The sequence below is a fragment of the Perognathus longimembris genome, chromosome 1 (genome assembly GCF_023159225.1).
Source record: "Perognathus longimembris pacificus isolate PPM17 chromosome 1, ASM2315922v1, whole genome shotgun sequence".
Classification (NCBI taxonomy): domain Eukaryota; kingdom Metazoa; phylum Chordata; class Mammalia; order Rodentia; family Heteromyidae; genus Perognathus; species Perognathus longimembris.
Window position 1 is genome coordinate 2992858 of NC_063161.1, and position 27832 is coordinate 3020689.

Sequence of the window (27832 nt, forward strand, 5' to 3'; positions counted from 1 at the left end):
GGGCGTGCCTTGGAGGCGGGGCAGGGGCGGGCGGTGGGCGGGGCTACGAGGGGGCGTGGCAGGGCTGGCGTTGGGGCGGGTCACCGAGGGGTCGTGTCGAGGGGGCGGGGCTGGGGCTGGCGGCGGGGCGGGGCACCGAGGGGGCGTGTCGCGGGGGCGGGGCGGGGGCTGGCGGCGGGGCGGGGCACCGAGGGGGCGTGTCGCGGGGGCGGGGCTCCGGGCCGATCGGCAGCCGGCGCCTCGCTAGCCTGCGCGCCCGACAGCCCCCGGCGGCTTGGCGTCCAGGCGGGCCCGCGGCTGTAAACCGGAGCCCGCCCCGGCCCGAGCGGACTCTACGGCGAGCCGGCGGGCCTGCGCCGCCTCCCCGAGGAGGTGGTGCTGGGTCGGCGGGGGGTGGGGGGGCCAGCGCGCCGGGCCTTCGGATGCGCGAATGGCCTCCCTCCCTCCCCTCCCCTCCCCTCCTCTCCCCTCCCGGGCCTCTCGGGAGGCCGGGGAGCCCCGGGACCGCCGTCACTTCCAAGTCCCCGCAGCCCCTTCCGCAAGCCCAGCGGGCGCGCAGCGCACAGGCCCGGTCTTCCCGCGTGGCTCCCGCCGCCCTGGGTCCCGTCCCCTTCTCCAGGGCCGCGGGAGCCGGGCTGCCCGCCCCCCGCCCCCCGCCCCTCCCCGGGGCAGCCCGGCCGCGACGCTGAGCCGGGTTTTCGGTGCTATTTTTAGCTTTCATGGAGCTGCTGATTTGTGTAAGGGCTGGGCTCACTCTTTTAGAGGAGACCTGCGGTGAGTCCCCGCTCCGCGTCCTCGGGGCTGGGTGCCCGTGCGCTCCGCCCCCCGACGGCTCCAGTTCTGGCTTTCGCTGGCTGATTGGAGGATGAGGCTCTTCTGTGGGGACTGGCCTCGAACTTAGACCCTCAGAGCTCAGCCTACGGCGTGGCTAGGACGACGGCCTTGACCAGAGCCCGTCACCGCTCCGGAGAGCCCTGCGGTCCCGGGAGCGCCGCCCCAGGTCCCTCGCCGCCCCCGCCCGCGCCGGGCCCCCCCACTGCCCTCGCGCCGGCCGCGGTCCCCGAGCGCGCGCGCGCCCCCAGCCGTTAGGCCCGACCCACCCCACCGCCCTCCAGACTTCCCGGCCCCACCATGCGGCCCGGGCCCGCGCTGCTGCTGCTGGGCCTTGGCCTGGGCCTGGCCGGCCAACCGCCGCCGCGGCCTTCCGGCGTCCCCGGACGCCCCCGGGGACTGCGGCCTTGCGGTGGCCTCCCCCGCCGCTGCCCGCCGCCCTGCCCCGAGTGCGGCGACCCCCCGCACGACGACGATGACGACGACCTCCACCACCACCACCACCGCGGTGACCCGTCCGGGGGGCGCGCGGCCCCGCCCCGCCCGCGCGCGCCCCGCCGCGCCCCCCGCCCTCCGCCCGCCCAGACGCAGTGTCCCCCGGGCGCCCCGGCGCGAGTGACTTTGAAAGCTGCCAACGCCTCGGACGGCGGGGCCCCGGCGGCCCCCGTGGCCTGCCAGGGTAACACCCCCTGCAGGGTGGAGGTGACCATCAGCAGGGACACCCCCGGCGGCCCGGTGCTCCAGAGCAGGGAGGCGGCCATCGACCTCAATGCCACCGTGAAGTTCCACTGCTGGTACTACCAGCCCATCAGCCAGCAGTGGCAGCTCTTCTCCGTGCCCTCCGTCAACGACGTGCCCGACTGGAGCCAACCTCTCTACAACCCCTACCTGGAGGAGGGTACGACTCAAAGCACCAAGGTCCACATCCCGGGGTCCTACCTCCCTTGGGGGGTGTACGTGTTTAAACTCACCGTGGAGGTCCTCACCGAGAAGGATTTCAAGATGATCACGGTGACGGGCTCGGACTTCATCTACATCTGGCTCATTCGAAGAGACCTGAAAGCCGTTCTTCTGGGAGATGCCGACCTCACCGTTAATTTCTCGGATGAGGTGATCCTGAACGGGACCATGTCCTCCGACCCCGATTCCACAGGACCTATTGAGGGACACCATTTCGTATGGTATTGTACCACCCACGTAGGAAACTATGCCGGGGGCCAAACAGCGGTGAAGGGAAAGGGCATCTGTCACCCAGAGCAGGCCAGTCTGAAGTGGCCCTGGGCTTCGGGGGCTGTGCTAACCCTTTCTCCAGAAACACTTAAAGGGGACGCCGTGTATTATTTCAGAATGGTAATACAGAAGGGTGACAGAACAGCATTTGCAGATAAAACAGTTCATGTGCTGCGCGGTCCTCGCCCCGCGGCCCACATTTCCTGCCTTGAGAACTGTGACAACATTTTAGTTGTCTCCGACAGATTTTCTCTGTTTGTAAATTGCCTGGCTTGCTGGCGCTTGGATGCCTATAAGTGGTCGATTCTGTCCTCTTCAATGGATGAGGTACCGTTTGACTGGACGGGGCAAACTGCGACTGGGAGGAATAATGCTTATTTGTCTATAAAAACGTTTGCCTTTGAGAATTTTCCGGAAGCTACATTTTGGGTGTCTCTCCACCTAGACAGTTGGAGTGGTGCCACCTTGGATTTAAAGCATTCTTTCGCCATCCACCATGGCCCTCAATTAGCAGAATGCAAAATCGACCCCACTAGAGGGCTTGCAATGGTTACCAAATTCGTGGTACAGTGCAGTGACGTTAAGACAAAACATTTGCCTCTTACCTATAAAATAATAGTTTCTGATTTGGATGGAGTTGGTGAAATTACTTCAGTAAGAGAGAACACCCTGGGCGCCATTCTGTACTTGGGGCTAGAGACCATCACCCCCCCTTCCTTTCTCCCTGTGGGCATGTTGGCCAACAATTTCACCATAAAGTTATACGCTCAGGTGTATGACAGTCTCCACACTTTTTCTCAGGTGACTTTGTATGCCACTGTCCGGGCTCCTTCTGACAAATCCTCTCCAAAGGCGGTGTTGAATCAGTTACTCAATGTCACCAGGGGGCCCACTTCCTTGCTGTCTTCCTTACTCCAGAAGCAGAACTGGTTGCCTGCTGGTTATCTCATGTATACAGCAGCTTCTGTTTTGAATAACATGAGAAGGGAACCAGCTCTGAAAGGACACAAAGCCGACCTCCAGGCTCTCCTCATCAATCAATCCTTTGGGCTGCCCATGAGCACGTTGGATGAGATCAACCAGGTGGTGGTGGTTCTCTCCAAGCTAACGCAGCGAGCTTCTGAATTCACTCGCGTGGCTCAGGACCGAGCCCTGGAGAGGCTAGGGCAGGCAAGTCAAGCCTTGCAAGAATATCAACGGAAAGCCGGGCGCTCTCACTCGGAGCAGGTAGAAATACTGAGCACGGGCGTGGTGGCGAGTCTGGCAAATATCCTTCAGCAGATGAAGCACCTGAAGGGGGCCGAAGATCCTTTCAGTATACTGGAATCTCTATCGGACCTCATATTGGCCTCAAAATTACCAGGGGACGAGATCACGGTGCTGAAGACCTCCAGCTTTAACCTGTATCTGGCAAAGGTAGAAAAGCAGGACGTGTCCCAAGCATTCCTAAACAAGAAACACTGTCCGCACTGTCTCCACGCAACCCTGAATGTGAGCCGGCTCCCGGGTCTGCCCCCCAAGGCTCCCATCTCCATGATGTTCTTCGAATTTGCAGACGATCCCTTTCCTTGGCTAGGCTACCCCGGAGACATCTCCACGGAGGTGGCTGGGTTTCGAATGACGGGAAACATGGAGAATGGCAGTGTGCTGGAGATCACGCCCGACGTGGTGGAAGTGTTCCTCCTCAGGAAAAACCTGAACTCCGCCATGTTCAATCTCACCGTGGGACCCAGCAGTGAGGCCCACGAGTCCACCAAGACGACCACAGGGGCCTTGAGCTTCTCTATAGACAGCAGGGAGGAGGGGGAGGTGCTGGTCCACATCGTGACCCCGGTGACCCTCCTGTTCCAGGTGCTGGTGTACGCGGGCAGCCAGATCGCCCCCGCCCATCTGGTGGCCACCTTCCTCGTACCTCATGACACGCCAGCCGTCGCCCAGCAGAACGACCTGTTTGACCCAACCTGTGCCGTGAAGGAGGCCCGTGTGATTTGCCTGCCGTCGTCCCTGTTGCAAATGCTAGCTCAGCACAACCACTCGCCCAATTACACCCTATCTCTGGTGCTGAAGGCGCCTCGCTTTGTCCTGGAACCCAACGACAAGCTCGTGAGGCTGTCCATCTTCACCGCGCGCTGCCTGGACATGCAGGGCGTCCAGGGGTGGAGGGAGGGGGCCTGCGTGATTGGGGCGAAGACCGCCTGGGACCAGGTGCACTGTGTCTGCCGGAGCCTGAGGAGGGGCAGGAGGCAGCTGGGCTCGCTCTACCGTCACCTGCACACCTACTATGTGACCGCCAGCGTCTTTGTGCCCCCGAACCCCGTGGATCTGCGGCTCGCCGTCATCAGGAATGTCAAACAAAACCCCGTGACACTCTTGGTGGTGCTCTTCATTATGCTGGTCTACATAGTTCTAGCTTTCTGGGCCTTGCACAGGGACGCCATGGACCAGTTTCTCAGGGATCACGTGATCATCTTGCCTGATAATGACCCCTACGATAATATCTGCTACCTGGTCACTGTCTTTACAGGAAGTCGTTGTGGGTCAGGGACCAGGGCGGATGTCTTTGTCCAACTGAAGGGCACGGAGAGTACCAGCGACGTGCACTGTTTGAGCCACCCATACTTTGCAACTCTGTACGCGGGAAGCATCAACACCTTCCTCCTGACGACGAAGCGGGACCTGGGCGACATCCGCTCCATCCGCGTGTGGCACAACAACGAGGGCACAGCACCCAGCTGGTACCTGAGTCGCATCAAGGTGGAGAACATGTTCAGCAGGCACATCTGGCTGTTCATGTGCCGTGTGTGGCTGTCCGTGGACACCACGCTGGACCAAACATTCCACGTGATGCGGCCCGACGAGCCTCTGCGGCGCCCGGACTTCTTCCTGATCGACGTGACCAGGAAGCTCGGGAGAAACCACATGTGGTTCTCGGTGTTCGCCAGCATCGTGGCTAAGCCCTTCAACAGGCTCCAAAGACTGTCCTGCTGCTTAGCGATGCTGCTGAGCTCTCTCCTCTGTAACATTATGTTCTTTAATCTGAACAAACAAGAGCAGACCGAGGCGCCGGACGGGTGGTACATCAGATCGATGATGATAGGGATCGAAAGCGTCCTGATCACCATCCCCGTGCAGGTGCTCATTACTTTCTTCTTCACTTACTCTCAGAGGACTCCTCAAGTGAGCCTGGAGGTGGTGGCGCCCCAGAAGCAGCCTTTCCTCGCCATGCGAGAAGGGGAACACTGGAGAGATCACTTGGACAAGTGGCACAGGCACGAGACGACCAAGACACCAGCCTCTCCGGGGACGCCTTCAAAGAGCTCTCTCGACGAGGCCTTGCCGACAAAGCCCTGGAGGGGCAAAGGCGAGGCCCAGGACTCGCTGGATGACAGCAACAGCTTTGAAGAAGACGAACGAGGTGTTCTTTCAAGAAAGCATTCTCTCCCAGAGGATATGAAGTTTGAGAAGAAGCCCCGGATTGTCCTGCCGTGGTGGTGTGTGTATATCGCGTGGTTCCTGGTGTTCCTCACGTCTGGCGTATCTTCATTCTTCATCGTCTTCTATGGCCTGACTTATGGGTATAACAAGTCGGTGGAGTGGCTCTTTGCATCGGTCTGTTCGTTCTGTCAGTCGGTTCTCCTGGTGCAGCCCGTGAAGATTCTCTTGATGTCAGGTTTCAGGACCAACCGGCTCAAGTATTCCAAGAACCTTTCATGGTCGGGCAAGTACCGCTATACGGAGATCCTACTGCAACAGGTGAATCTGAGCCCAGAAGAGATGGAGCAGCTACACCAGCGCATCGTGCACCTCCGAGGCTCGCGCATGTACCAGCCCCTCACGGAGGACGAGATCAGGATCTACCAACGCAAGAAGAGGATCAGAAGGAGAGCGCTCCTGTTTCTGAGCTATGTCCTCACTCACTTTATCTTCCTGATTCTGCTCTTGCTCCTCATCCTCTTGCTGCACCATACAGACAGCTACTACTATAACCAGTTCATCCGCACCCACTTCTCGGTGGGCCTCACGGGCGTGACGAAGCTGGACGACATCTACAGATGGCTCCGCAGCGTGCTCTTGCCTTTGCTACACAACGAGCAGAAGCCCACCTTTCTCCTTGACAGCTCCTCGAAGATCCTCGGACTTCCACTCATGAGGCAAGTGAGAGCAAAGCCTAACTACAAAAGGTGCCCACCTGCTCAAATCCTGGTACAAGACGGCATCCCTGGGGAAATCCATTGTCATGCTGAGTATGGCGTGGACTCAGAAGACACGAAAAGCTATTCTATCTATTGGAAAGGCGACGGTATCCTGCCCACTGATAAGAACACCAATGGATTTACTTATAAGCCTCCAGGCAAGAAATGGGCATATTATTCCTATGGGGTGTTCAACACCTACGGTTCTGGAGGATATGTGTTCTATTTCTTTCCAGAAAAGCAGAAGTTTAATTCCACTGTAAGGCTCAAGGAACTCGAAGAAAGGAACTGGCTGGACAGAAGGACGTGGGCTGTCATGGTGGACCTCTCCACTTTGAATACAGATGCTGGCCTGCTCTGTAGTATCTCCGTGGTGTTTGAGATGTCTCAGTTAGGGGTGGTCAACTCCAGCCTGTCCGTGTACTCCTTCTCACTCGCTGATTTCAACATAGAAACGTCGGCAGAAATCTACCTGTACATGGCCATTCTCATTTTCTTTTTAGCCTACCTTGTCGACGAGGGCTACGTCATTACGCAAGAAAGAGCCGCCTACGTAAGAAGCGTGTACAATCTACTCAACTTTGCTCTGAAATGCATCTTCACCGTGCTCATTGCGCTGTTCCTCTGGAAGCACTTCCTGGCTGTCCGCATGATTCGGTTCTACCTGGCGGATCCTGAGAACTTCATTCCCTTCCATGCGATTTCTGAGGTCGATCACATCGTCAGGGTGACGTTGGCTTTCTTGCTATTTCTCACCATTCTGAAGACACTCAGGTACTCCAGATTCTTCTACGACGTGCGCCTGGCTCAGAGGGCTGTCCAGGCCGCCCTCCCCAGCCTCTGCCACATGGCTTTAGTGGTGTCTGTGTATCTCTTCGTGTACATGGCTTTCGGTTACCTGGTATTTGGGCAGCATGAATGGAATTACAGTAACTTGGTCCATGCCACGCAAACCATATTCTCGTATTGCGTCTCGGCTTTCCAAAATACTGAATTTTCCAGCAACAGGGCTCTGGGTGTGCTGTTCCTCTCATCCTTCATGTTGGTGATGATCTGTATCTTGATCAACTTATTTCAGGCAGTCATCTTGTCTGCCTATGAGGAGATGAAGCAGCCTGTGTATGAGGAGCCGTCAGATGAGGTAGAGGCCATAGCCTACCTGTGTGGCAAGCTACGAGCTACATTTAGCTTCCTGATATCCCCGTCCAGGAAGAAGGGCGAGCCTGACTTCTTTGACGATATGTTATACGGACAGCCAGAAAAAAACAGCCGCCGGTACCTGGGGCTGAAGACCAGAAACATTAATGGGAAGAAAATGGTTTACCTCGTGGTTTGATCAGTGAGAGGTTCAAGAGCCTTGAGCAAGAATGCCCCCCCCCCCGCAGTGTGTATGGGGGGCGAACTAAGGGGAAATGTCTAGTGCGGCTCAGTCATGCGTACCCCCATATGTGGAAGTCATCCTGCCCTGAGCGCACCTGGCCAGGCCCTCACAGCGAGGGGGGATGTCAGGGAGAAAGAGGATCACAGTGTGTGATCTTGACTGCTTCCCTACACGGGCTCCCCACGACTGCTTTCCCGGAAGTGTACAGCAGCGTGAGGCACGAGAGCCAGCTGAGGCCAGGACCCACCCTGGCCAGGCGAGGGCAGCTCCGGCTGCGGGTGCCAGAGCCCCAGCGCCACCCGCCCCTCCACCCTTGGCAGTTGTGCCGCAGACACGGCTTACGGAGCCTTTCCTCCCCCATCCCTACCCACTCAAGATCAGCGCGTCCCGTAACTTGGCGTTGAGTTAGAATTCAGGGATGGGAGTCTTGGGGTCGGAAGTTTCTCGTGTACTCCACCAGGCCGGGGCTGCCCAAGTACATTCTCCACCCAAGAGACATGGCTTTTGTACACACAGAAAAATGTGTACAAGGGTTCATGCTGAAATACATAAACATGCGGGACCGTATGCACCCAGGGCCTGGGCATTTGGTTGTGGATTTGGGAATAAGAAACTGTGATTCAATGTTCCGTTGTCACCCAGAAGCAGGTTCATTTGTGTAGCTGGCGCTTTAATTTTGATCACAATTAAAGGAAGATTTCTCCGGTGAGGTGTAGTGATTTCTGCTTCAGAGGCGAGGACACACTTGGTGCCTGTGCTCAGAGCCAAGGGCCGGGACCAAGTGCAGCGTCCTGCACCCCCGAAGGCTGCGACGTCCACACAACACAGGCAGGCTTCGTCTGCCTGGTGAGGAAGTAAGTGAAGAAGGCCGCTCCTCCATGGGTTATGGCGCCGTCAGAGGCCAGGCCCCGGTGCTCTGACTGCCCTGGATGGAAGGAGGTCACCGTCCTGCCTGCAGTGCCCGTTCATCAGAGCCCCTCCCCTCAGGCTTGAACTCAGGACCTCTTGCCGCCGTAGCCTGGAAACACCCAGGCTGATGCTTTACCACTTGAGTCACACCTCCACTGTTTGCTGGTCAACTGGAGGTAGGAATCTCATGAACTTTTCTATCCAGGCTGGGTCCTCAGCCTCTAAGTAGTTAGGATTGCAGCCACCAGTTCCCTGGTTTAGAAAGTGCCTCTCTTGACCGCCTCACTTCCGAACGGATTGAGAAAAAGTAAGCCTGGGGCCAGCTGTATTTGCTTCCTGGAGAGGCAGCCTGTAGTCTGGGCAAATGAACTTCAGGGTGTATGTGGGGTGGGGTGCGGATGCAGGCTCTGCCTTAGAGGCAGTGAAGATGGCTGGCAAGGCAGAGGCCTATGGGCTTTGTGGGAAGGTGTGCCCAGACATGCGCCCCAAACTCAGAAGTGAGCTCTCTCCTAGAGGTGAGGCAGGCTCAGGGTGGTCCTCACTGGTTAGAAGTATGGGGAAGGAGGGCTGGGGATATAGCCTAGCGGCAAGAGTGCCTGCCTCGGATACACGAGGCCCTAGGTTCCATTCCCCAGCACCACATATACGGAAAACGGCCAGAAGCGGCGCTGTGGCTCAAGTGGCAGAGTGCTAGCCTTGAGCGGGAAGAAGCCAGGGACAGTGCTCAGGCCCTGAGTCCAAGGCCCAGGACTGGCAAAAAAAAAAAAAAAAAAAAAAGAAGTATGGGGAAGGAGACCCTGGTCCCAGCGCAAGCACCAGGGGCGGTCTGAGTGGGAACAGGACAGAGATGTGGTGGCTACCCAATGACACTTTCCACTTCTGTTTTTTTTTTTTGGCCAGTCCTGGGCCTTGGACTCAGGGCCTGAGCACTGTCCCTGGCTTCTTCCCGCTCAAGGCTAGCACTCTGCCACTTGAGCCACAGCGCCGCTTCTGGCTGTTTTCTGTATATGTGGTGCGGTGGAATTGAACCTAGGGCCTCGTGTATCCGAGGCAGGCACTCTTGCCACTAGGCTATATCCCCAGCCCAACTTTCCAATTCTTGATAGAAATGGAACTACACAAGCTCAGGAGAATATCAGGGTTTTCCTTCCAACCCTGGGGAGCAATGACAACACCTTGTACAGTTGAGAAGCACAACTGGGTCATCAGCAGGGAGACACAGTCGCCAAAAGACAAGAGAGAAGGCAGACTTCTTGGGAAGGCTGTGTAGGATATGTCAGCAATCTTTTAGTCGTGGGGTTTGCACTTAGGGCCTGGGCACTGTCCCTGAGCTGTAAGTACCCTACCACCTTGAGCCACAAATCTACTTTGTGTTTTCTGATGGTTAACTGGAGATGAGTTTCACAGGCTTTCTTGCCTGGGCTGGCTTTGAACCATGATCTTCAGATTACTGGCCACCAGCACCTGACAAGATGCTTTGTTCTCAAATTTGCCCCTCCCTAGCTCAGGGTAGCTACAGAGGACAGGGGGCCTGCCCATGAATCTCAGACTTTTTGGTTAACAGTGAAGATTTGCTTTATTTGGTTGTTGTTGATCCTGGGGTTTGAACTCAGGGCCTCAACCTTGCTTCTCCCTTGAGTGCCACTTGAGCCATGCCCCTCATTCTGATCTTTTTTTTTTTTAAGGCTTTTCTGCCCCAGCTGACTTTGAACCACGATCCCTCCATTTCAAACTTCTGGAGTAGCTAGGATTATAGGTGTGAGTCGGGGACACCTAGTAAAGACTTGCATTTTTAAGGTCTGCTTCTGAGATGCCATTGGTTAGCACTAAAAACACGTAGGCTTCCAGACCTTAAGGTCACTTCCCAAAGCGGAGAACAGGATGCAGCCCTTCACAGGGAATGGGGCACAGGAGAGATGACTCTTCGTCAGGACTCTGTAGTCTGGATTTGTTGAAGGCACATTCCCCAAGGGGGTGCTCTTGGGAAGGGGTGGAACCTGCAGGAGGTGAGCGTGGGGGGGGGTGGCGCCCCCTCTTTGCTCCTGGCCATGAGGTGGGTGGTTCTGCTCTGCCACCCCATCTTGCCGAAAGTAATAGGGCTAGAGTCTCTACAACCGGGAGCCAAGACAAACCTTGTCTATTTTTAGGCTGATTATCTAGGCATTTACTTTGTAGCAGAAAGCACGCCCTCTTTTGCTACTATAAGCAACATTTAGGTTTTATTTTATCCAACTCCATCCAATGCCCCCAATTTCCTTCTCATTCCTAACCTAAACATGCAAAGTATTCTGACAACCTTGTAAGACCACATAACTATTGTCACATTTAGGGAACATCTCTGGGGCAAAGGGCAAGACTACAGACCTCCACATTTCCCTTTTGCTTTCTTTTTGGTCGGTACCGGGGTTTGAACTCCTACAGTCAGATGCTCTCCCACTCGGGTCATGCCACACTTCCTTGCTCGGTCGCTTTTCCGGTAAGGCTCTCCTTTTCTGCACGGGCTTGCCTCCTACCGCGATCTTCCTACCCACGTCTCCCACGCACCTGGGGTTACAGACGGCGCAGAGACGCAGCGCCACGCCGGGCCTCTCTGAGGTCAGGGTCTCGGGGACACTCTGCCCGGGCGGGCTCCCCCCGCCCCCCGCGATCTTCCTGGCCTCTTCCTCCCGAGTACCTGGGGTCACGCTGTGTTCCACGCCCAGAGAATAAAGGCTCGGGAGCCGGGGCCCGCGCGGCTAGGGACCAGCCTGGGCAGAGGGTGGGCGGCACCCCGGCTGACCTCGGCCCACAGCCGGGCGCGGCCCCCACCCAGGGAGGCCGCGGCGGGCTCGCCCAGGTGTGTGAGCTCGCCCGGGGGCGCGCCGGCCCCGCCGGGGCAGGGACCCGAGCTCCCAGCCCGGGCGCGGCGCGGCGGCTCCGGGGGAGGCGGAGCCCGCGCACCGGAGACCCCGCCGGTCTCTGCGGCCCGGCCTCGCGGGACCCCCCCTCCCGGGCGGCCCAGCCCGCGCGCGTTAGCCGGGAGGAGCCCCGAGGCGGCGTCGCCGCTAAGCGCGAGCCGGCGCCCGGGGTGAACGGCGACCAAGCAGCGCCCACAGCGCCGAGGGAAAGCGCGGCGGAAACGGAAGTGCCCGTGAAGACCCGCCTTCCGCCCCCCTGCGCCTGCGCGCGGGGCGTGGCGGGCCGCATGGGGGCGTGGCGTGGCCGCGGGGGCGTGGCCTCGGGGGCGTGGCCGCGCAGGCGCCCTGGGACGCGGGCCTGCGTTTCCGCTCCGCTCGTGGCGGTGAGTGGCGGTGGCCGTGCCGGGGAGGCAGGCGCGCGTCTGCGGCCGGTGCCGCGCTCCCGGCGCTCCCGGCGCGCCTCGGGTGTGGTCCTGGGGCCCGGAGGGCCGGCGTCGGGGGCGGGACGCCGGGTGGGTGGCCGCCTCGCGACCAGGCCCAGCGGCGGCGCCGGCCGCGGGCCTCGGGGACCGGCGCGAGGCTCGGCCACGACCCCACCCGCCCCCCGGCTGCCACCCGTCGCGGCGGCGGCTCGGGGCCTCGGGGGACGCCGAAAGGGGGAGCGGCGTGGGTGCCGCCTCTCGTGTGGAAGTCGTCCCTCCGGAGCCGGGGGTGGGGGGGTCACTCACTCCGGGCTCTGGAGTAGCCGGCCCTCCCTGGGCCTTCTGTGTGGCAAGAGCCACGGGGAGAAGGTGTTCCTGGTACGCAAACCCGGGGGAGGGGGAGGGGGGAGAGGAGGAGGCGGCGGCGGCTCAGGTGGGATCTGTCTGGATCCTTCTTCCCGACGGAACAAGAGACTTCTGGGTAGATTTAGGGTAGTGGAAAAATGCCCTTTGGGCAAGGAGAAAGCGTGGGGTAGGGGCTAGGAACCTAACTGGAGACTAGAATCTTCTTGGGTGCTAAGAAGGGCTCTAGATTCCCAGCAAGGCCTGACACGCAGGGACTTGGGGCTGGCCTGAGCCTAATGTTGGGTGGGGGACGTTAGGACACTGTGAAACTGGCACTGAGGTGGAGCAGATCTTGAGAAAAAATCTCTGGACAAACCTCACTCATAAACATAGGTAATGCTAGAGAACTTTGAAGCCAGCGCTGCCCTGGTGGTGACACTAACAGGTACGTTTCCAAACCTGCCTGCACCGCTCACCACTGCTAGTTCAACCTGGCGGACCAGGCCTGTGCTAGTCCTGACTCAGCTCTGCCACCCTGCAAAGAAGTTCAAGACATACAAAAAGCAAACCTCCGTAGAACTGAAATCCAGAATCAGATGGGAGCCTGAAAGAAGCATGATTTATATCCACAGGGCTCTGGTGAAAAAGATGTGTACCATGGGGAAAGGGATGGGGGGTGCTAGTGAGAAACGGTCTGAGGGCGTGTCTGTCATGGCTGCAGGAAAAATCGATGAACTTGAAGATAGTTCTGTAGGAATCAACTAAACTGAGCCACAAGAGAAGAGTGAAAACACCAGGATAAAGTGTCCTAGGACGGTGGGACAAGATCAAATGGCGCAACAACATACTTGCAAGTAGAATCTCAGCAGCAAAGAAGAAAGAGAAAAAAAGGCAGAAGGAATAGTTAAATTTGCCAAAAACTAATGAAAATTCTGTCAAACCACAGACTAAAGAATTTAAGCCAGGCTCTGGTGGCTCTTGCGTATCAGGAGGCTGAGAGCTGAGGATTGTGGATCAAAGCCAGCTCAGGCAGGAAAGTCCGGTAGACTTTTATCTCTAATTAGCCACCAGAAAACCAGAAGTGGCCCTGTGGCTCAAAGTGGTAAAATGCTAGCCTTGAGTAAAAAGAGCTCAGGGACGGCGCCCAGGCCCTGAGTTCAAGCCCCACAACTGGCCAAAAAGGAAAAAGAAAAAAGAATTTAAGGCTGTGGATGTAGCTCAGTGGTAGACTACTTACCTAGCATGCTTGGGTCCAATCCCCAGTGTCTCACATAATGAAGGGATAAGATTGAGAGAAGCAGCACCAGAATGAACTTTATTTAAAATTTCTTTTATTATTATAAAGGTGATGCACAAAGGGCTTGCATTAAATAAGTCAGGTAAAGAGTACATTTATGAATTTTCGAAAGATTTTTGTTAACATTTGTTTCACAGTGGGGGTTCATTGTGACATTTCCATATGTACAGTGGACCTGGATCAAACTAACCCCTTCCTCTCTCTCTCACTCTCCATTGCCCCCCGTCTTAAAACAGCTTCCCAGGGGCTGGGAATATGGCCTAGTGGCAAGAGTGCTTGCCTCCTACACATGAAGCTCTCGGTTCGATTCCCCAGCACCACATATATGGAAAACGGCCAGAAGGGGGCGCTGTGGCTCAGGTGGCAGAGTGCTAGCCTTGAGCAAAAAGAAGCCAGGGACAGTGCTCAGGCCCTGAGTCCAAGGCCCAGGACTGGCAAAAAAACAAAAAAAAACAGCTTCCCAGATTTCATTGTTCTATCTTCATACCTGCGGACTTTATGGGACTTTCTGTACTTCAACTTTGTTCACCCTCATTTACCCTCTCCACTCACCCTCTTACCTGCTAGTACTCAACACCCAACAGCCCGATGTGTTTTCCTGTGACTTCCTCATTTTTCAGTGTATTGTACACAGGGGTTTCGCCTTGGTAGTTCCTCTGTGCACGTATTAGATTAACCTCCTCTGTTTCTCTTTCCCACATCCTCTACTCCCTGTTCAGCACCTTCCAGTACATTTCTTGATGCTCTCTTCATACATCGGACAGCAGGTAGGATAAATGACTTTGAAGAGAAAATAGCAGTCACAGAAACATCCACACTTCCGGAAGGCAAGGATAAGGTCTCCAGGGTGGCGAGAGAACTCTCAGAGGCAGGGAGGGGGTGGGGGGTGGGGGGGTGGATCAGCAGGAGCAGATGCCGAGGAGTAAAATGTCTGGGGCGGGGGGCGGGGGGGGGGAGGTCTGCCGTTGAGGAGTGAGCCCTTGGGACCACTTCCCACTCAGCGTCCTGTGTCTCACCCAGCGCGCCTTGGGCGCCAAGGAAGAGAGTTCATTTCCCTAGTCGGTTGGGGAGCTGCTTAGGTTTGATCTGGGAAAATCGGGCTCACCTCCCCAGTACCACCTGAAGCCTTGAGTTTTGCAGAATTCATTTGAATTCTGCCATGCCCTTCCTATATCTATGGAAATGACGACATGGTTTCTCTTTTTTTTTTTTTTTTGGCCAGTCCTGGGCCTTGGACTCAGGGCCTGAGCACTGTCCCTGGCTTCTTTTTTGCTCAAGGCTAGCACTCTACCACTTGAGCCACAGCGCCCCTTCTGGCCGTTTTCTATATATGTGGTGCTGAGCAATTGAGCCCAGGGCTTCATGTACACAATGCAAGCACTCTTGCCACTAGGCCCTATTCCCAGCCCATGGTTTCTCTTTTATTCTGTTACTGTGTCAAATTTAGTCGATGGCTTTTGAATGTTAGACTATCCTTGTATTCCTGAGGTAAGTCTAGGCAGAAGTTTATTTTGCCTCTTTCTTGTTATTGTTGAATTCAACTTGTTAGTATTTTGCTTAAGACTTCTGTGTTATGTCTGTGAGGGCTTAGGCCTGTAGTTTTGCATAATGGCTTTGGTTAATGGTTTTTGGGTAACATTGGCAGTTGAATGTCACAGAATACTGGCTTCATAAAGTCCCCAGGAAAAGCCCTTGTTTTCCTCTAGATTTTGGGAGGAGTTTATAGGATTCATGTGGCTTTTTCAAGAGCTGGGAAAGCTACCTAGGCTTGGAGCTTTTGAATGTGTTTTGTTTTATTTCATCTCTAGGGAAAGTTTTCATTAGGTGTTCCATTTTCTTAGTAGATAAAGGGCTACTACTAAGGTTTCCTGTTCTTTCTTGAGTCGTGAGTGTGTGTGTGTGTGTGTGTGTGTAACTGGGATTTGAACTCAGGGTTGCACATTTGTTAGGAAGGCACTCTACCAATTGAACCAGACCGCCAGCGCTTTTTTTGAACTCAGAACCTTGTGTTTGCTTGCTCAGCTGTTGCTTTACCGCTTGAATCAGATTGACAGCCCTGCTTTCTCTTGCAGGACTATCTTCAAACTATCATCCTCCAGATCTCAGCTTCCTGAGTAGTTAGGATTATAGGTGTGAGCCATTGGTGCTGGCTTTCAGTCATTTTGAATGATCCCCCCTCCACTTACTCAAACACTAAAAAAATAGATCTATTTCACTTTTTTGGTTAAGATCACAACATTCCTTTATCCATTTAATGCCTCTAAGTGATGCTTCTTCAGTTCCTGTGAGTAGCAATTTGTGTCTTTTTGGCAGTACTGGGGAATGAATGCAGGACTTTGTGCTTGCTAGGCGGGTATGCTACTACTTGAGCCATGTTTCCAGCCCCTTTTAATGTCTGTTATTTTTTTTTTTTTGCTAGTCCTGGGGCTTGAACTCAGGGCCTGAGCACTGTCCCTGGCTTCTTTTTGCTCAAGGCTAGCACTCTACCAACTTGAGCCACCGCGCCACTTCCAGCGTTTTCTATTTATGTGGTGCTGAGGAATCGGACCCAGGGCTTCATGCATGCTAGGCCAAGCATTCTACTGCTAAGCCACATTCCTAGCCCTCTTCTTCTTCTTTTCTTTTTTTTTTTTTTTTACTACGTACATTGGAATTCTTTCTAGTTTCACTTATATGATTGGTTCTTAAACATTCTTTTTTCTTTCTTTTTTTTTTTTCCAGCCCTGGGCCTTGAACTCGGGGCCTGATCACTGTCCCTGGCTTCTTTTTGCTCAAGGCTAGCACTCTGCCACTTGAGTCACAGCGCCACTTCTGGCCATTTTCTGTATATGTGGTGCTGGGGAATCGAACCCAGGGCTTCATGTATACGAGGCAAGCGCTCTTGCCACTAGGCTATATCCCCAGCCCTTAAACATTCTTTCCTAATGTAATCCCCTAAACATTTAAAGATATGAATTTAAATAAGTTCACTTAAGCTACACATTTTGGCAAATGTAGTTCCCATTTAGTTCAAGATACTTTGTTTCTCATGCAGTTTCTTCTTTGAATTGAGGTTTAGTGCTATAGTGCTTAATTTCCAGATGGCTACAAGATTTCCGGATGTCTAAATTTAATTTCCAAATGCCTTAAAGGTATCTAGCTGTTACCAATTTCTAATCAAGCTACTTGGGTTTATCAGGTGGCTATTAAAGCCCGGCCTATGGTCCATCTCGTGGATACCTGAGAACCTTGAGCCCCTGAACAGGTTTCTCGCTGTCAACTTGGGGTTTCCTGAGATGGTCTATTTTGGTGGTACTGAGGATTGAACTCCGGGCCTTGGCCTCGCTAGACGGGTGCTTTAGTATTTGACCCACACCCCCAGGAAAGTGTCTTGCATGTGGGGGGTGAGACGCATTCAGCAGGCAGAGACGTTGTGCTGTGGGGAGGGGCGGGCCGGTTCTTAGTGCTGACCGGGAGGTGCCCTGTTTCTTTGCAGATGGCGTCTGAGGCAGAGTGCCCCCCACTGGGCATGTTTGAGTGCCAGCTCTGTGCCTTGACGGCTCCCTACAGCTACGTGGGGCAGAAGCCCCCCGACGCCCAGTCCGTCGTGTGAGTACACACTGTGGCCACGCCCGGGAAGGCTGCCCGGCCCGAGTCTGCCGTGTGCTCTGGGTACAACGCTTAATCCTGTCCCCGCCTGGGATCTGGTACGGCCCCAGGAGACCCTGGGTAGGGCTTGGGGGCTGTCTGACTCTCCGGGACCCCCAGTGCCTCCCTCTGGGTCCCTCCTGGGGGTGGGAGAGGCGTGGCCTCGGCCGGCACTGTGGAGCGAGCGGAAGGCAGAGGAGCATGGCGGCTGCTGCAGGGCTGGGCCTTGCTGCCGTCCCTGCAGGTGACCGGCCGGAGGCCTCTAGCTCGGGACGGGGCGGTGGGGGGGGGGGGGGAGGCCCCGGGACCGGCGCCCACCCGGAGCCCGCCGGCATGGACATGGCCCTGGGCGTGTCCTGCACCCAGCTTGGTCTTCATCAGCACCCACACGTGGGGAAGCTGAGCGGTGCTGGGGGCACAGTACCAGGGGACACGACGGTGGGGGGCAGGGGGCGCGGCAGCCAGGGACTGCTCTCTGGTCACCGGCACCCTGCGAGAGGGGGCGGGGCCTCCCGTAGCTCTCCGCGAAGCAGTGCTTCTGGGTCTCCAAGGCCAGCTGCTTCCCTTGCGACACTGAGCCAAATCTCGCCTCACCCCGGTGCTGGCCTTTCTGTCACCACCTCGCAGCTCGGGCAGGCTTGTTCCCCCCCCCCCCCCCCCGCACATCTGCTGAGTCCCGGCCGCCCGTGCCGAGCCCCAGCAGGTGTACGGGTCCCCAGGGACGTCGTGCTGTTGCGGCGGGTGCCCACCTCTGGCCTTGCTTCCCTCCTGCAGCCTCCTGGAGGAGAGCTACGTCATGAGGGACCCCTTCGCCGTGGACAAGGGCCAGTTCCTGGTGCTCGGGGCACGGTGCGGGGTGTGCGGCAGGCTGGTGTGCGCGGGCCCGGTGGGTACCCAGGGCGGCGCAGTGGGCTGCCTGCCCTTGGGGGTGGGGTGGGGCGCCTGGGAGCCTGTCACCAGACAGGAGAGGGCCGCCATTGTGAGGGCTACCGGGAGGCGCAGACCAAGGACGGGGGGGCTCAGTTCAGAGCTTTAGCCTGGGGTGAGGAAGAGCCCTGGATTGTGAGGTTTGGCGGGGGGGCTGTCCTGGAGTCCGAGCACCTGCCTCAGTGTGCAGGGCGCACTGGACAGCTGCCTGTCCCCCCCCCCATCCCCGGGGGTCAGGCTGGCACGGTGGCGTGGGCAGAGGTGGAGGGAAGACGAAGGAGCAAGTTTGGGGTCCCCAGGGAGGCAGCTGGGAAGTTAGGCTCGGAAAGGTGGGGTGGGGCAGCAGGTGGGCAGCCCGAGCGCAGCACCATGGGCGTGGTCTGCGGGGCCTGGGCACACGAACCACAGACAAACTCCCGCTGAGCAGACGCCAGGCCGTCGGGGCGGGAGTTCCCATGCCAAGGTTGCGAGGAGCTGCAGGAAGGACTACCGGCTGCTGGCTGACACAGGCTCCGAGCCCCCCGACAGACACCCCTGAAGTAGAGTGGCATCAATCAGACACGCTGTTGCTGTCTCTGCATGAGTCCCTGCCTGCCTTTGCTCCTTGAAGGAAGTCCGTGGTTTAGATCTCTGGCCGAGAGGGCACTGCGGCCATTCCCAGAACGCCCAGATCTGTGCAGGCCCACAGACGGTGGCTGTGGCTCCCACCATTGCGTCTGCACCCCAAGCCAGCCAGGAAGGACACGGGAGCAAATCCCTGTCCCTCTGAAGCATGTGGCCAGGAGGTCACGTGCCCAGCCGCAGTGACCCCGGACCAGATCTGCTTAGCCACATCGCAATTCACAGCCGCAAAGGAGTCTGGGTAGCAGCCCCACTGTTGGGGAAGAGAATGGGGACAGGTGGACAGTTCTAGCCTTGCCCACAGCTTCTTCGGTCTTTCGGGCGGCCCCACCTGTCTTGTGACACGCAGGAGAGGGAGGACTCAGGATTTCCAACTTTGAGGGTGGCCTGGGCCTGAGCTTGGCACCGTTGTCTCTGTTTTCCTGGCGGGTGAGGCCAGGCCAGAGCCTCAGTTCCTTCGCAGCTGGCCATTTCCTAGCGACCCTGGCAGCCCCTGGGCCCTTCGTCCTCTGTGCGAGCCGCCAGCCCTGGGTGGTGAGCGAGGGCCGGCCCGGGAGTCAGCCCTCCCTCCTCCTGTCAGGAATGCAGCTTATTCTACTCCAAGAGGTTCTGCCTCCCCTGTGTCCGGAAGCACATCGACGCGTTCCCGCAGGAGCTCCGGCGAGACGTGGAGGCGCGGACGGTCGCCCCAAAGAAGCCCTCCGCTCAGCCCTGACTGTTCCCGCCGCTCCGTGAGTGCCGCCTCCGGCCCGGGGGGACCAGACATGGGGGCCAGGCACCACGAGGCCAGCTGCAGGGCCGCCCCCAGGGCAAGGCCCGGAGTGAGGCCGGAAAGCCTCCCGCTCGCCAGGGACAAGGCCAGCTGTGCCGGGCGCTCAGCGTGGAGAGGGCTTCCTGTCACCACCCGTCCTCTGTCTAGAAAGTCAGCTTCCCAGGCCTGCCCCGGAGCGCAGCGCCCCCTGACCACATGTGTGTATCAATAAAACCCCAGAGAACCAGCTGTGTGTGCAGTCCTTTCGTGGGTGCAGGCCCCCGCACCCCCTGCCCCCCGGTGGCCTGGGCAGGGCTTGGGGAGCCTCACCGGGCCGGGCAGCAGGCAGGCCCCAGAAGCTGAGGGTGTGTGTCCAGCCACGTGGTCCCCAGGCCAGGCCCCTCCCGTCTCCCGCTCCCTAGGTCAGGACTCCGTGGCCGGCATGCTCCTGCCGTGAAGCCCGGCGTGCAGCCTGCTGGCTGTTCCCTTGCACCCTCCCCCCTGCAGCATGAGTGCCCGGGGTGAGATAACTGTGCGGCCGCGTCGCGCGTTGCCAGTGGCAGGAGATGTGGTCTTGCCTTGTAGTCGCGGGGGGGGGGGGGGGGGATGAAAAGCTGCTTCTGACAGCTGTGGGGGTTCTTATTTTACGTTGCCTGCACTTGAGCCAGGAGCTGGTGGCTCACACCTATAATCCCAGCCGCTCAGTAGGCTGAGATCTGAGCACTGGGGTTTGAAGTCAGCCCAGGCGGGAAAACCCATGAGGATGTTATCTTCAGTGAACTAGCAAAAAGCGCGAAGTGGCGCTGTGGCTCAAGTGGTAGAGCACCGGCCTTGAGCAAAAAAGCTGAGAGACCGTGCCTGGCCCTGAGTTCAAACCATAGTACTGGCACACAAAACAAAACTTTAGATGTGTGGATGTCACATTTAGGGCCACACTGTCCCACACCCATTCCGTCCAGAGAACTACGAGGGCCCTTCTTAGACACGTGTGTAGAGCAGCACAAACACCGCCGTGGGGCTCGGGTGTGTGCTGACCAAACAAGTGTCAGCATTACTCAAAACTCACCAAATACATTTTAAAAATAGTTTATTTATTTTTTTAAAACCATTAAGGCAAAACTGTACCCTGAAATTAACTCTTTACATTCATCAGTCTTACAGTGGACATTCCCAGTACATAAGTTCTCATAAATCCAGGATAGAAATCAATACATCCAGTCCCACTTCCTAGTAGGAAAATGAAGATCCAAGATTTAAAATAGAAAATTACGGTTATGTCGTATCCATTTTCTAATTGCCTGGGAGCCGATTGGTTAATCTAACTGGAACAATTACCTGTGCCCTCTGTGTGTGCACCCTGGCTTCCCAAGGTCACAGGCACCCCATACCCAGACAGAACTGAGAACTCGGTAAGGACACTGGAATAGTGGAACCGCTCTGTTTACTGACGAAGGACTGAAAGCCCCCTTGTGCTCTGAAAGAATAAGACACCAAGGACAGTGAAGGAGCTGGGAGAACCAAGCCCAGCCCTTGCTTTGGGGACCTGCACGCTAGGGTTTTAGCATAATGGCACTGTGGTTCCCAGAGGGAGTTACAGAGACTTCTCAGGAAGAAACTTGGCACAATACTGGGGATGACTTGGGGTCTGTGGTCTGCTTCGTGCTTTGTGTTGGCCGTCAGAAGCCGCCAGAGAACCAGCAAGTGCAAGAGTTCAGATTCTAGAGAGTTCTTTGGTAATGACCCATAGGTAGTAATTCCCTGAAGAGCTGCTAACCAAGAATAGTTCCTAGTCCTGATCAGAACACTGTGGTAGAAGTCAGTGGCCTGGCAGGCAGAAAGGAAGAAAGGCAGACTGGTGCTTGCGGCATGTGAAGTGCAGTGAAGGAGCGGATTAGCACGTTGGAAATAGGAGATACAACCAGCTGTGCGCACACACACACACACACACACACACACGCACACGCAGCGGTTACATTAGAGTTTATCTCCACTTCCTTTGATTCTAGTGGGCTTGAGAGCCAGGCTTTTTACATCTGCAACAATGAGCACTGACTTACAAGATCCCAGATGTTATTAGAGTTAGTCCACGATTTGCATTAGGATGCTTCATAAAATAACCCAACCACAGTATTTTAGATATAGCTATTCATAGACTTCTTTTTCCATTAGTGTAAAAATGTAGTAATACCCAACACAAACAATACTGAAATCTTACCAGAAAGGGTGCTAAAGCTGCGTTCGTCTACTGTGAGGTACATTTTTGTCTTGTGCCTGAAAAAAAGACTGTGCCTTTAAACAAAGAAAGGAAAAAAAAAAAAACTCCACAAAAGTGACAACTTCACCAGCAAAAGGCTGCTCACCTCTGGACTTGAGGGCCTTGAAGCTGGGCCTGGTAAGCCTTGAGGCAGTGTTGAAGCCTCGGGGCCTGAAAAAGTGCCCAAGAGCGCCCCCTGCAGACCCCTGTGTTTCCCAGCCTGGCCTCATCCCTTCTCGGAGGCCCTGCCATGGCTGGTGGGCTGGCTTGTGCCTCAGCAATGATGCTGCCTCCCCCCCCCCTACCCCCGCCCCAGATGAAGGAACTTGGTGCTGGGTACAGGAGGAAGAAGGGCAGAGGAGGAGGAGGCTGGTAGAGTCCCTTCTGTAGAGAGAAACACGGAGGTTTCCCGTGTTTGACCCACATTGGTAAACTTAACAAAATCAACCGAGATCGACCAGGTCTTCATTTTCTACCATCTAGAATCCAATGTTTCTCATTTGTTGTTGTTTTTTTTTTGCACACAATGCATCTGACAGCTCAGGGCCACGGTGTGCCCCGCGCAGACACACCGGCGAGGGCTGTGGTTTGGCCTGCTCTGGTTGGCACAAGCTTCCCCAAGTGTGGTGGGCATGGGACTCAGGGTCAGGACGCCAGGAGATGGGAGGAGGGCCGTGCTGCCGGACCCCTGCGGAGAGGCAGGGAGCACCCCCTCCGATCTCCGCTCCCCGCCCTCCATACTAGGCAGCACGAGAGCCCTGGGCTGCCTGGCTGTTTGCCATCTCTGGGGAGTCTGGTGCTTGTGCTGCTAATGGCTGATCGTCTTGGAGAGGGCTGCTCTTCACTGCTGGGGGAAGGGGGGTCCACACGAACGTGTCCTAGAACCCCAGGGAGTCTAAAAGCCCACCCACCTGCTGTGGTGTTCACTGCACTTCATTTCTTTTTTTTTTTTGCTGTCTGTTGACACCTAACAAGCAGCAAAACTCATTTTGAACGTTTCCTATTGGAAATGCTACAGTATTTGGCACTGGGGTGTATGTAGTCAGCCTACGCTGGGTTATTGATATCCCAGGAAGTCTTTGATAAGTGACCCAGAATATCCTAGCATTGAGTGGCCATGAGTGACTCGGATAGTAAGATAGTCGAGATGCTGGATTTTCCTTCCCATTGGTGGACGTGAACAAGGCCATGCAGCATTGGGGGGCTGGTGCAGAACCTGGCAGTCAGCTTGGCTGTTTGCTGCTGAAATCCTACGGAGGCCACGTCATGGAAGCTTTATGAAAACTTAGAGTGAATGGCTGCCCTGCAAGCCCAGGTCTGGAGGCCTGATTCCCAAGGTGACACGCGTGAGCAGCATTTGCCTAGAGCACACAGAGTGAGGGGCTGTGTGGGAAGGGGGACACCAGAGACATGGGGTTTGGAATCTGGCCCGTGACCCCCAGGCCCTGGCCCGGTCCCGGCCTCCGATCACCTTAGTGTTCAAGTTCTTATTGTTGCCCTGTGTGGCGCGGGGGGCAGGGGGGGGCAGCTTCCTGAATGAGGGCGATGCTTGTGGGCATCACATATGGACATGCCTGGCTCTACTCTGATCCCTGAAGACTGTCTGCCTGCCTACCCACCTGCTGCTGCTGCTCAGGGGACTCTTTGAGTGGATTGGGAGGATCGCAGTTCAAGGCCAGCCCGGGAAAAAAGTTTATTAGAGCCCCACCCCACCCCCCATCTCAACCAGCTCACAAAAAAAGCTTGGATGAAGTAGAGGTGTGGCTCACGTGGTAGAGCACCAGCCTTGAGTGAAAAATCCAAGCAAGACTGAGAGGCCCTGAGTTCAAGACCCAGTACTGACGCGCACACACACACACACACAGACACGCACACACACACAAATGCTTAGTGTGGTGACAGAAATGTCATCCCAGCTGCAGAGGAAATGTAAATGGATTACAGGGCAGGCTATGGCCTATATTAAACCTGAGATCCTATTGAAAAGAAAAAAAATGCCAAGAAAATGCTTGGAGGTGTGGCTAAGGTGGTAGAGTTCTTCCTGAGTTCAAATCCTAGTGCTACCACACACAATGATTAGCCAGGAATTGTGGAGTTTGTACAAAGGATGTCCTAATCCTGATTTTTATGTTCTCAGTGCAAAGTCCCCCAGTGCTGCCGTCCTTTGCACTGTCTCAGGACCATTATCAGTGCCAATGTGACCGCTAACCACCCACAATGCCCTCGGACCTCTCCTGTGGCTCGCAGGGGACAGAGCTGGCGTGATCTGTGCGGGACTGGCGGGAAGGGCTGCGAGGACTCCCCGTGCAGCCGATTCTCGAGTGGACAGGTTCTGGACAAATAACCGGTCTGTCTTGCTTTCATCGGGTTTAGAAGTTGGCGTGTAAGGATAAACTAGTATTTCAGATGCTGGAAAAACGACCTTCCATGTACACTGACTGGGATAAGGAGCCATAACTATCTTACCCTTTGTGGACAGAAAGAAAGAAGAACCAAAGAAGAACACACTGAAGGACACCGCACCGCCTCTTCCAGGTGACCTTCCTAGGTGACCAGTCCTTCTGGCCCCTGGGTGACCAGTCCTTCTGGTCCCTGGGTGACCAGTCCTTCTGGCCCCTGGGTGACCAGTCCTTCTGGCCCCTGGGTGACCAGTCCTGGTCCCTGGGTGACCAGTCCTTCTGGCCCCTAGGTGACCAGTCCTTCCGGTCCCTGGGTGACCAGTCCTTCTGGCCCCTGGGTGACCAGTCCTTCCAGTCCCTGGGTGACCAGTCCTTCCAGCCCCTGGGTGACCAGTCCCTCTCAGCCTGGGTGACAGGTTGTTGTTTTGTTTTCTTTTTTTTTAAGCATCATATTTTTAAAAGTGATACAGAAGCTGGAAGCCAGGGACTTACACCTGTAATCCTAGCTATACAGGAGGCTGAGAGTGACCATTTGAAGCCAGAGCAAGCTCTTATCTCCAATTAACCAGCAAAACACCCTGCGTGGAGCGGTGGCTCGAGTGGTTCAACATTAGCCCTGAGTGAAAAAGCTAAGGGACAGTGATCAGGCCCTGCTTTCAAGCTCCAGTTCCTCCTGCCCCTGGCCCCCAAAGGTGACAAAACCAATGTCAAAGGAACCGCCAAAGAGCCTGGTGACACTTACAGAGCATGTGTTTGTCTCTAAAACACTGTCGTGCTGCCCTAGCCCCAGTGGGTCTGCCCAGGCTCCCCAGGAGGGGAGGGCAGGATTGAGAAGGGCTGGGAGGAGGAGGAGGCTCCCTTCTCAGTGCTCAGCCTGCTCCTGCTCACCAGATGCTGCCTTCACCTTCCGGAGGGAGCTTGCGATCTGGCTCGCTGGGATGGCACAAGCCCGGAAATGGCCTTTTCCACATATTTAGTTACAGCCACAATGGCCGTGACCGGGAAATCAGAGCAAGGAGGCTACACGGACAGTTTGGCCAACTGTTGCTGAGAATTCTCAGTCCTAAGATTTAAGAAGAAGCACATGGTCTTCCTACAGGTTCAGGAAGCAGCTTAAGCCTTCCAAATAAATACGTTTCCCCCTGTGTTATAAATACATCTAGCCTTTGGATACATTTAGGTTTAAAGGATCATCAAGGAAGTTAAAAAAAAGTGCTGATTAGTTTTCCAAATTATAAAGGCGCACACCAGCCAGGGGACGAGAAGGGGCGGGGCCGCGCGCTTGCTTTGAGGTTACCTGTTAATTAAGTGGCAAACGGCTAACGTGAGAGAAAGAAACGTGCGTCGATTAACACGGGGCCGGTTAACATCGGGCCGTGGATGGGTGCTGACTTCCCCAGCCCGGGCACGGAACAGCACCCACACTTTCAGACCCAGGCGGGCCGGCGAGGCCCTCGGGTACCTTCCGGTCCTCGGGGTGTCCGGGCTGGCGCGATCACGCGGGCAGCTGCGCGCCGCGCCCGTGCGGCTCCGTGGTCCCGGGGCGGCGTCTGGACGGGCTCAGTACATGTCCTTGTAGATCTCCTGGAGCAGCGGGTGCAGCGGAGCCTCGGCCTCCGTCTTTTTGATGACCTGCACCAGCTGCGCGTGCTCCGTGACCAGCTGCCGCAGGTCCACCATTTTCTGGAGCAGTTTTGGGAAGAGGAAGGCGTCATCCGGGTGGTTGCTCTGCAGGTGAAGCTTGAGCACCTGCACGATCCCCTCCTGCAGCTTCTCGATGTAGCCGATGTTGAGGAGGCCGGGCCGATCTGCGCTCAAAGGACAAAGAGACGGCGTCTCACCAAGCCCACGCTCCTGCCTTCCACGCCAGCCGCCGGCCTCCAGGTGCCGCCAGCCTGGCTACCCACGGGCACGGGCACCAAGCGGGACAGCCGGGAGGGACTCCTGGCTACATCTTTGCACGTCCAGGCCACGGGGCCACCTCAGTCTCCCTGGAGGGGTGGATGTCCCCCACCGTCACCCCCAAATCTCTGTCACCACAACTGCACGTGGGGTGGGGAGCGAAGCCAGCCTCGTGGCTTCACTTGAGTGGGATCGTGAGGCCGTATCGGCGGCTCCCAGCCCAACGGCAGGTGCCTCCCACCGTGCGGGGAGGGGCGAGGGGGGCCGGGGCACCTGCTGGCCGGACTGAGGACCTCAGGGACCCTGGGGTCGGGAGAGGGCGGCAGAGGAGCTGCGGTCACGCCTAGTGGCGTCCTGGGACCATCTCAGACTCTTGGCCCCAAACCCGCGGCCCCCTCCTTGGCCCCCGTAGTTGGCAGCAGTGTTCCCTGCAGCACCTTGACCATCACTGGGCCTTTCTCGTGTTGCCAGTGATCTGAGCTTTTATCTGCATTGTTGTTGGTTGTAAAATAAATGTAGACACTACAGTGGTTTTGTTTTGGTGCAGGTGCTGTGGCTTGAACTCAGAGCCTCGGGCTCTTGCTTGGCCTTCACCCTCAAAGCTGGAGCTCTACCATTTGAGCCACACCACTATTCTGGCCTTTTGCTGGTTACCTGGAGATAAGAGCCTCATGGACTCTTCTGCCCAAGCTGGCTTTGAACACCAATCCTCAGATTGTAGCTTTTCGAGTAGCTGGGGTTACAGGCAAGAACCACCAGCTCTCAGCTAGTACTAAGTTTTTGTTTTTGTTTGTTTGTTTTTTTGTCAGTCCTGGGGCTTGGACTCAGGGCCTGAGTACTGTCCCTGGCTTCTTTTTGCTCAAGGCTAGCACTCTGCCACTTGAGCCACAGCGCCACTTCTAGCCATTTTCTGTATATGTGGTGCTGGGGAATCGAACCCAGGGCTGCATGTATACAAGGTGAGCACTCTTGCCACTAGGCCATATTCCCAGACCCAGTACTAAGTTTCAAGGAGATCTTAAATTTAGAAGCTCCCCCCCCAATACAGGACACAGGATTGTAACTTCAATACAGAGATGTGCTGCACTTGCTTCTTAACCTCTGTGCTGTGTCTTGATCATATGAAAAGAACAATGACAAATGATTTCTTACTTTGCTCTTTCATACTTTGTGCTGGAAGATGGCTTCTTCTCTCGGACTAGGGCCCAGCCTGATGGTAGGGAGCAGGGCCACAGAAGCCAGGCTGGGCGAGCTGCAGAGGACAGGGTACACTGCCACTTAGCAGTCTACGCCAAGGCCCGGCAAGGTCGCCGAGCTTACAGTAGGCGGATGACCTTCCTAGACCTGAGCTGGCTATTTAAGGAAACGTGACACTGAGCCAAAGTTCTAGGAAGCAGAGCCAGCTTCTACGGAGAGGCCCAGCCCCGCTTCCTCTGGCAGAGCGAGTCCTAGGATTGCTTCCAGAGCAGCCAATGTCTTCCATTATGATTAGGATAATTATAACCATCAGTAGTGGTATTATGCTAACGTTTGTATGGCACTTTATGACATACTATCTATAGCGTAGATATGATAGAATAATAGTATGAGAATATAATACATTACAATTAGAATATATTATAACTATATTACATACCATGTGATAATTATATATTGTAATTATATGTAGTAATTGGAATATAATACATATTCGAATTAATATATAGTGATACTAATATAACAATATATCATACTAATTATAATGCTAATTACAATGTATTATAATTATTGTAGTGCTAATTCTATATTGGTAATACTAGTTTATCTACTATTAGATAGAATAGAGATGGAGTTTAAGTAGCAAGTG

General features: G+C 55.8%; 3 protein-coding genes across 6 annotated transcripts in view; 2 read left to right on the top strand and 1 right to left on the bottom strand.

The window, feature by feature from the left end:
• The first annotated feature begins 1131 nt into the window (after window positions 1-1131).
• Pkdrej (polycystin family receptor for egg jelly) lies at window positions 1132-7645 on the top strand. The gene is made up of 2 exons (XM_048339352.1): window positions 1132-1339; window positions 1460-7645. The coding sequence occupies exons 1-2, from the start codon at window positions 1132-1134 to the stop codon at window positions 7588-7590; spliced, it is 6339 nt and encodes a 2112-aa protein (XP_048195309.1). The 3' UTR covers window positions 7591-7645.
• A 1428-nt stretch (window positions 7646-9073) lies between these two features.
• Window positions 9074-19773, top strand: Cdpf1 (cysteine rich DPF motif domain containing 1). Of its 3 annotated transcripts, none has more exons than XM_048353942.1 (4): window positions 9074-9078; window positions 16981-17093; window positions 17907-18018; window positions 19261-19773. In XM_048353942.1, exons 2-4 carry the CDS (start codon window positions 16981-16983, stop codon window positions 19393-19395), a joined length of 360 nt encoding a protein of 119 aa, XP_048209899.1. In that variant the 5' UTR covers window positions 9074-9078; the 3' UTR covers window positions 19396-19773. The 3 variants fall into 3 exon arrangements, with proteins under 3 accessions (XP_048209899.1, XP_048209890.1, XP_048209882.1); XM_048353933.1 differs by lacking the exon at window positions 9074-9078 and adding an exon at window positions 11752-11824; XM_048353925.1 differs by lacking the exon at window positions 9074-9078 and adding an exon at window positions 12232-12241.
• A 4755-nt stretch (window positions 19774-24528) lies between these two features.
• The window catches only part of Ppara (peroxisome proliferator activated receptor alpha), a 41878-nt gene continuing 38574 nt past the window's right edge, over window positions 24529-27832 (bottom strand). For both annotated transcript variants that reach the window (XM_048353952.1, XM_048353961.1), the window contains exons 7-8: window positions 25030-25892; window positions 24529-24988 (exon numbers count right to left, since the gene is read on the bottom strand). In XM_048353952.1, coding sequence (XP_048209909.1) covers window positions 25645-25892 — 248 coding nt within the window. In that variant the 3' untranslated portion in view covers window positions 24529-24988; window positions 25030-25644. The remainder of the gene's footprint in view (window positions 24989-25029; window positions 25893-27832) is intronic.